This window comes from Octopus bimaculoides, chromosome 16 (assembly GCF_001194135.2).
Source record: "Octopus bimaculoides isolate UCB-OBI-ISO-001 chromosome 16, ASM119413v2, whole genome shotgun sequence".
NCBI lineage: Eukaryota > Metazoa > Mollusca > Cephalopoda > Octopoda > Octopodidae > Octopus > Octopus bimaculoides.
In genome coordinates, this window is record NC_068996.1 from 20744260 (window position 1) to 20753910 (window position 9651).

The window sequence follows — 9651 nt, forward strand, 5'->3', positions numbered from 1 at the left end:
TATATATATATATCTCCATCCATCCATCTCTCGACATATCTATCCATCTCCTGAAATATCTATATATCCATATATCTCCATCCCCTGAAATATATATATATATATAACCATCCATCCCCTGAAATATCTATATATATCCATCCATCTCCCAACATATAGATCTCTATAAATGTATATACACTCATTTGAGAGTGTTTCATTCCAACTATCAAATCCACTCAAGGCTTTTAGCAGGCTGTAGTATAGCAGAAGGCTTCATAAGGTTTCACACTATAGAGTTGAACCCAGCGCCATGTTAGTAGGAATTATATTTCTTGCCAAACATACATGCAGGAATTAAAAATATACACAAGCAATGCCAATATGAACATACAGACAAAGGTGCACATGTGAATATTCATGTATAGACATGTCAATACACATAACGAAAAATAAGTATAAATATACATCTATATAAATATAACTGTATGCATAGGTTTAGATATGCATACTTAATTAACATACCTATATACACATGCATACACACACACACACACACACAGGTCTTTTGTAGCCAATCTTCTATGCTGGCACTGGACAGTGTAACAAGATTTCAGAGGTCTCAGGATAGCGTTGTGCTCAAAAGTCTGATCTGGCATAATTTCTGGGTGCATTTTTGTGACAACAGCACTAATATGGTCATTATGTAGTTCACAAGACTATGATGCCCTTTGAATAGACTGCAGTAGAGAGGAATACACCAGGTTTCCAAAGAAGAATTTAAAGTGAAAGGACATAACTGGCTTCTTGCTGTTGAGGAACTACATTGCAACTAGCATTATAGAATTGAGTGTGGGGATTAGTGTGGTGGACCTGGAAATGGAGACGTAATGGCCTTGATGAATACACTGAATTGACCTTCACAGTGAAGATGCATAGAGAGGGAAACAAGAGCAAGGATTGTGGTTGAGTAGCAGCTGAAGACTGTGGGGGAAAAAATGAAGCATGTTTAGGGATGGGGAATGGGTGAGAATTAAGTTAGTGTAATGAATAACAGAAGTTGAGTGGGCAGTGATAAACAGAGAGAGGGAAGACTAGGCAATGACTGTAGAGATTGAGTGGAAAGTAATTGCAGGAAAGAGTGATGGAATGATTGATCATAGACAAGATGGCAAGGAAGATAGCAGAAATTAGGTTGTGACTGACAGTACAGAAAGAAAGTGAAGTGTAGCAGATTGGTAATAATAGACAGAAGTATGAGAGAAGGGAAAAAAAACAAGAGTGCGGACAGGGTGCAGGAGAGTTAGAGGTGAGGCAGTCATATGAAGAGAAAATACTGAGCATGACAAGAGGTTCCAGGTAGGGAGAACTATAACTGGTATCAAATAAATGAAATATAGTTCTGTTCACATTTAAATACAGCAACAGAATAATACTGTGCACATACAAAAACATGTCAATTACGCTGACATGCGAGAGTTTGCTCAAGCACCATATCTCATTAGTTCAATGCTTTGCCATTTCTTCCATGAGGTTCAAAATGCTAAAAGAAAATCGATCTTCATTACATTGTCCCATATCTTGCTGAGTCTAACAAGTACCATGAGTGTTCAATACTTCTTTATACAAGTATAAATGACAGAGACCACAACAAAAATCAGTAAAGTGTAGTGCAATCCTCCAGCTTGCCAACAAACCCATACCAATATGGAACACACGTTAAATGGTGATGTATGTATCAACATCATTTAATGTCCTTGCACCATACTAGTGTGATTTGGCATGTTTTTTCTATGATTGGATGTCCTTCCTATTGTCAACCACTCCGAGTGTAATGGGTGCTTTTTATGTGCCAATTTGTGTGACAACAGTATTTGCCATGACTTCAATTTTGCTCAGCTTGGTGGGTCTACTCAAGCACAACAATGCCAAAGATCTTGGTCATTGCCTCCATGAGACCCAACACTAAGGAACTCTGCCACTTTGCCTCTGTCAGGCCCAATGTTCAAAAGATGTTCTTTACGTGCCACCAGCATGGGCACACTTGGCTTGACAGGTCCTCTCAAGTACAGCATATTGCCAAAGGTTTCAATCACCAGTCATTGACTGTGAGGCTCAAAGTTTGAAGATCATGCTTCACGACCTTGTCCTGTCTTCCTGGATCTACTTCTACCACAAGTTCCCTCCACAGAGATTGGCACTTTACACAGCTGTCCTAGTCCATATGCATCAGATGACCATACCAGTGAAATGGTTTCTCTTGCACACCACATCTAATTCCTCTTATACCTAACTTTTCTCTCAAGATGCTTACACTATTAAACATGCACACTCACATTGCACATCCAGTGAAGCATACTGGCTTCTTATCTTTCAAGCTTAGCAAAAACATTATGAATGCTCAGAAACATGGTAATAATCTTGTTGGCAACAAGAAGGGCACCCAATCACAAACTGAGCCACGCAAGGATAGAAAAGTGGATGTTGAAAATGATCTTGGTGTAACATCATTTTAACATCTAGTTTTCAATGATTGCAAGAGCTAAATGACATTGAGTAAGCAATTTTTTTTTTTACAGGTAGATGTTCTTTTTGTTGCCAACTCACCTATTTTCAATCAAGATATTATTTCTTCAGAGCTAAACATGTCAAGGAAGATTGTAACTAAATACTATATGCAATGTTCCTTGTTTATAACTATAATTCATTCTCTAGAAAAAGAGAGACTGGCTTCTTTCAATTTCAAAACATTCTATTGGTTTCCTTTATAGTCTAGCAGTGGTGGGAGACAAAGACATGTATGTGCAATGGGTTTCTTTCAGTTTCTTTTAGCCCAGGGCTGTTGTAGGAGACAAATGCAGCTGTAGTTATGTGGTGAAAAGCTTCCTTCACAACCACGTTTTCAGTCCAACTGCACATCTCGGGCAATTGTCTTCTACTATAGCCCTGGGCTGACAGAAGCCTTGTGAATGGAATTGATAGATAGAAACTAAAAGAAGTTTGTCATAAATATACATGTTACTGTTACCTTGCTTTCACATCATGCGATGTATGGTAACAGGTAGAGCAGCCAACAGTAGAAAATCTGTCAAAATTTTGCCAGACTAATCCAAACACAGGAAAGTGGAGGTTAAACCAGTGAATATGCATGTGTACACACATACACATGGAAATTAGCACTTAGGATATATCCATTAAATTGGAATACACATTGTGTATACCTTGGCCAATATTTCACTTTTATGTAGGGGTTAGTAATCCTCAAGCCGATAACGACTGGGTGCTAGTCATTATTGTCTAAATACATTCAAGGCAGTCAAAGGATTAATAACAAAAGGATAAATAGACTGAAGCCAATTTACTTGTATGTCTTAAGGAACTGATAATTAACAATGCAATCATCTAATTCATTAATTTCTATTACCTTTCTTACACAGGCTATACTATTTGTGGCTGTGAAACATTCAGAATTTTTATCAAAAATTTCTAGAAATGAAAGAAAAATTTGCTGTCTAAAGATTATGCTTTCCTTAATACCAAAGAACAAGCTACAACTCAGTTGTTGGATATCCAACAAGCAGAAAGTCATGATTTATACATTAAAATTTAAGCAAACTAAAAGTACACAAAAAGACCTATCAGGTCTGTTGACATATAAAACAAGGTCTTCATGGATTACGAGGTTCATTGTTGTATCAAGACTTATCTATTTTTATGTTGACAACAGATTTTACTACAGAAAAAATAATTTCTTTACATCCTCTGTTTTAAAGCTTAGTTTCAAATAATATTGAACACGAAGTTATTTCAGTTATTTCTCCATTGACTTATACTATGTACATTTTATATCATTATTGCAAAATATAAATATCTTAAGGAGGTAATGTCTACCATGGTCATTACCATAAAATTATATTTTCCAGCTACATGGACCGAATATTTTACAAAGTAGCACACACATCCAAACATACCCAATTTTCATTACTTAACTCACAACTTTTAGTGATTTGGTGTGTTTTCCCTAGACATTTACTTATATTGCTCGGTCCTCCCTCAATTGCATTTATTTAAGTTTCAAGTTGTGCTATTTTTCCTCAGCAACCAGTTTACAAATAGGTTAAACCATCTCATAATCATGACAGTAACCAAGTTAGAAGGCATAACAAAAAAAAAAAAAAGTGTGTAATTACATTAAATCAGTTTTACAGAATGTAACTTAATTGAACTAAGTAGAGACTGTTTAGACTGGTTATCAAAAGTTAATGGAAAAGTATGAGCAACCCCAGCGATTAACTTTGATAAAGCAAAATCTAAGAAATAGATAATGCAAACAAGTGAAACTGGTTCACAATTATCCTTTTAACATGAAAAATGTTCACTGATACAAAATGTATCTATGAAAGGAGAAAGAGTTAACTTGCTGATACTTAGAAACAATTTAACTCTTGATACCAATCCATCTGAGGCCACCCTCAGTTTTGTATTACAAACTGCTCATTTTAAAGTGATCTAATTAAAACCTTCCATCAAAACTTCACATTAAAAATTAATGTCCCAAATACCAGCTTAATGACTAAGTTCTTCATTCATTTCAAGATTGACATGGTAACAAAAATGTTTAAACTTCAATGAACTGTAAGGATTTAAAAGCAATTGAATCTCTCAGGTCCTCCACATTTGTCAAACTGTAGAAACATAAGCCTCCATAAATGAGAACATTCTTAAAATTAATCTCTCAGAATTATATTTGGCTATTATGACTACTTGCAGTTTTTACCAACTGTTAATACACATTTTTCGAAAATTTTAGTTTTCACAAGATATTTAGGATCAGAGCTTTGAGGAGTTCTAAAAGATGACATGAAAGTGCATGTTGCTAAAAATGACTCCCGTCAACCGAGATTATAAGGATACTAGCATATTTCTTCAATGCATCCAAAATGAGTTATTTTACACATATATACATCTAAAAATATTAATAGCATCTTCGAGTAATTTAAAATCTAAAAAGGTCACACCATAATGATCCAATTTGTATTATTGTGGACCAAAACATTACTACACAAAACTCACAGGGAATTTAACTATATAATTGCATATCTTTCAAAAACAAAAACTGCGCTCATCTACCTAGTTCATACATTCCTAAATTTCACAAAAACATAAAACAAGCTTTAAAATTTTTCGTTACGAATTTGTGATTACCGATTCCGTTTACTTCCATACAACGTCAGTGACTAAAGAAAGTTTCTTAAAACACTCAAATTACGTAAATATTCAAAAATATTAAGATTTTTGTTTAAATTACATAAATATTCTAACTAATTACACATACTCAGTGATAGAAATAACTGTTATTCATGTATAATTTGTACATGGGCAAGTCTGTCTTAAATCAAAAGATATTGAAATAACTAAAACCCTAAAAAGACTTATAATGCCTCACTTAATGTAACACAAAAACAAAAAAGCTAAGCAAGCATTTCACGGCCAAATTACGAAATTGATACTTAAAACATTTGCTTATCTTAAGGATTCAGCCAAAAGATTAAGTTCAGGGGTAATTTGCACGGTCATTTAGAAAATTTGTATTGGGGTTTTAGTTTTTAATAGCTTAATGCTTTCGATTTGTCGCACTTTTGGTTTCATTTTTATGACTGTAAAACTGACACACTGCATTTTAATTCCAGGAAATATGTCCATGTTAAATAAATTTAAAAAATTAACAGATCTCTAAGCCCCACCCATCTTTTTGCAGTTTATAGACATTACATCCAATTCCAACAAGAGAAAAGTTTTGTCTTCAGATGTAGAGATCAACTTCGAATTAAATTGAATAAGAGCACGGCAGGATTGCGAATGAATAGTTTAATTAGAATTTAATTACAAACATTTTATCGAAACATCATTCTCAATTCATCCTTAACCAGACAACTAATAAATTTATTTGTATTTCACCTATAACAAATGTAACAATAAGGATAGCAAAATTTGTATCAATGTATAAGAATTACTGCAAATGAAAATTATTGATTAACGTTCTTTGAAAATATTTGAATTATTTAAATTACAAAATTAAAACAGTAAAAATTAAAATAAAAAAAATTAGGAGCTACCTTTTCTTTTTTAACATTTTAATTTTTTTTTTCAATCCTCGAATAAAAGGGGATAAAAAGCAATGTGAAATTTTACCTTATCGGAATAAAAGAAATGTGTTGAAATGAAATATGAACATTACAGGGTATAAATTTAAACAAACATCGAACAAATGTGAGTCAATAATGACAGTATTACTATTCTACTATACAACTAGAATATTTATCACAAGCATTCAACTAGAAATCGTATGATATTACACACACGCACATTATACATACATGTACATGTGTGTGTGTAAAAATCACAGTTGATCTAAACAAAAATGGTATTCATTATTCCAGTTTAAAACTACGACTAAATCGAATATACTCTTTCGACTATAAAACACAGAACATGTCTAACTAGTTAGCAGCTCCACACAAATTTCTGCTAATCTAGGTAGTACCGGCATTATACACACACACACACACACATATATATATCGAACAATAAATCAAGAGGCCAGCATTTTCACTATCCAACGTGTTAACATCTATCTCAACTACAGGTGAGCTAAATATTCTTTTAGCTGCAATAAGATCGAACCTGGTCTGTTATTAGACAGAATGACTAGCGCCTTACAACACATTAGGTCATGCCAAAGAAGCCATGATAGAGAAATCGTGTGTGCGTACGTGTTCTAACAAAGATTTTGAGACGTGGGGGTCTACAATAAATCAAATAATAATGAAATCAGTTTCTTCCCCACCACCAGCCTACACAATTATAATATATATGTGTGTATATATATATATATATATATATATATATATATATATATATATATATATATATATATATATATATATATATTATATTGTGTGTGTGTATGTGTGCGTGCGTGTAAAGTATGTATATGAATAAGCGATTACACTGCAGAACGCTTAAGTATTTTTCTGAAAACAACCCGGCAGAGACGCAGTGAAAGACAATATAAAATCGCTGGCACCGCCTACTAAAATATAATTTAGTATTATGGATTTTATATATATATATATATATATACGTATACATATATATATATATATAACAAAAGAAATGTTGCAAGCAAATCTTGAGACAATTTCTAAGTGAAAAAAAAAAATAATTGAATTAAATTTTGAGTCTTATCCTCCAGACTAAACTGGTTCAACAGTTCATTTTAAATTTGGCTTTACTACTCTACAGGTCTATATCTGGAAAAGCGTACAGCTGGCAACTAGACTTGAACTCGTTTCCCTCGACATCAATACTTAACATACTGATTAATCACAAAACAAGCATATGTGCAACAACTAATTCAATAATACATGGAACTGAAACGATTCTAATTAAATCGAAAAGCAATTAGTACAATAATCTGCTGTAAAATGATCAAGCCGGTATAAGAAAGCTATGAAAGGATCCATGTGGTAAAAATAAAAGTAAAAAATATATAAATAGGTATGTATAGCGAAACAGATTTCAAACAATCAAACATAAGAATTTATTAGTGAAAAATAAGCGATAATGCTTACTAGCATAAGCAGTGACAAATAACAAAGCTGTAGAGAATGAGACACGTATTCACGATAGGAAAAAAATTCCCGTGTTGCGGCCCAGGCCTTGACGTAATAGTAAATATAGAAGATATAACTCGTTTCGGTACCGATCAACGTTTCTATTTCATGTGACCAAACAAAAATTTAGTGCAATTACAAACCAGAGAGCATGGACTCGTATACTTACAATAACTATTTTACTTAAGACGGGAAAAGCTTGGATGGACAGTGATTTTTTTTCGGCTAATGGTCAATATGGCTACCGATTCTGTTTGTGAAGAGAAATTCTTCGGCTATTTCCGTCCCAGAGAAATACTTCCGGATATCATCCAGTAATTATCTCCCCCTGTTAATTCTAAATTTGATACAAAAAAAAAAAAAAAACTTGTCTATATAATAAACCTTAATTTATAAATATAAAGATAAAATCAAAATTACAATTCGCATAAATTTTTTTTTTAAACATGAATCAAGGTTCAAGCAGTTGGATTATAACAGCTTTGGTTGAACCTATTGAACAACCCTCTCTCTCTCTCTCTCCACACACACACCATATTTTATACATACATACATATATGTATGCATGCATATATAATATATATATATATATGCAATGAGAGAGAGATTTATTAGAGAAATATATTTAATAGCCTATTTTTCAGGGGATTGATTTTTCATAGTAACGAAGAAAATACGAAATAAAATGAAACATAAACAGTATATCGATAAAGGTGATATTTTATTATCAGAGTATCACGTGTTAAAAATTCCGTTTTCGAATCTATAAATTGGGATTATAAATTACTCAACAGGTTCACTGAATATAACAAAAAAATAAATGACACATTGAGACGAAGTTTACAAGAGCGGGAAGAAAATTACGAGTTAAAAACTTAAATATTTCGATCGTTCATTACGGTAGGGAATGTTGGACGAACAACCTTATTTAATGCAAACTATAAAGGTGGCATAAATAATAGAGTACATGAAAAGTTAGCTGTAATTTATTTTTGTTCAAAATAAAAAGAAAAACAAAATGACCAAGCTGTACAGACTCAAATATATATATGTAATATTTTAAAATATTAAACTGAAAAAACAACTGTAGTTTTAAAAAAAAAGGTATACTGACTGAATACAGTCAACACGGGATAGAAAACACAGTTGAAGAGAATATAGCACTCAAAAGGAGTGGCATAACCAACTAAATAACATAAAGACTTCGCAGGTAGAAGCACATTAAAATAGACCTACTTGGGGTGAATTTTGAAGCTTAGAATCTGGGCTAACGTCTTCGGTATAAGTTCGCTCGTCTGAGACAATTTCCATTGTTCCTTATGCCACGGACGGAAAGCGAATACTATAAACCATTCGCGCTGTTCGTTTTTTCATTCTACGATTGTTTTTATACGGATTGTTATACGCATAACTCTGAAGCAATCCACCTTATTTTGAATATCAATTGCTATTAATTAATATTCTCAAGTAATATGACACTTTTTTACTATGAAATTATATGCAGACTGACACAGCGACAGTATATCAATGAGAGAGAGAGACAGAGACAGAGAGAGAGAGAGACAGAGAGAAATGTATGTGTGTGTATGTATGTGTGTTTGTTTTAAGAGAATTGGATAGACCGAACAAGCGATTCCCAGACATTCCCCTAGGCTCACAATAGATCATACCATCAACAACTTGTTTGCGTTGCTAACCGAATTCTTCACTGTTTTTTAAACATAGTCCATCAATTTTTCTCTATTGTTTTTTTCTTTTTTATTAGGAATTTAAACCAATTTCCAACAAATGTTTGTGAGAATGTTCGTCAAAAAATGTTTAGCATTGCACTTTTATTTCAACATTGGCTACTGTATATTTTAATAATAGGTTTCTGAAATATTATTTCAATTATATGCCTTTTTTTAAATTCAAATAAATACCTAGATGTAAGTTTTTGTTTACTAATTATAGTATTGCTATGTTATCGATCAGATGTTTCATTTACTATAAAGTG

The 9651-nt window shown here is 32.8% G+C and overlaps 1 protein-coding gene across 1 annotated transcript in view; it reads right to left on the reverse strand.

The window, feature by feature from the left end:
- Positions 1-9176, reverse strand: part of LOC106872837 (eukaryotic translation initiation factor 4 gamma 1) — a 61383-nt gene extending 52207 nt beyond the window's left edge. Inside the window, exon 1 of the mRNA XM_052973468.1 lies at positions 8892-9176. Coding sequence (XP_052829428.1) covers positions 8892-8966 — 75 coding nt within the window. The 5' untranslated portion in view covers positions 8967-9176. The remainder of the gene's footprint in view (positions 1-8891) is intronic.
- Positions 9177-9651: the final 475 nt, after the last annotated feature.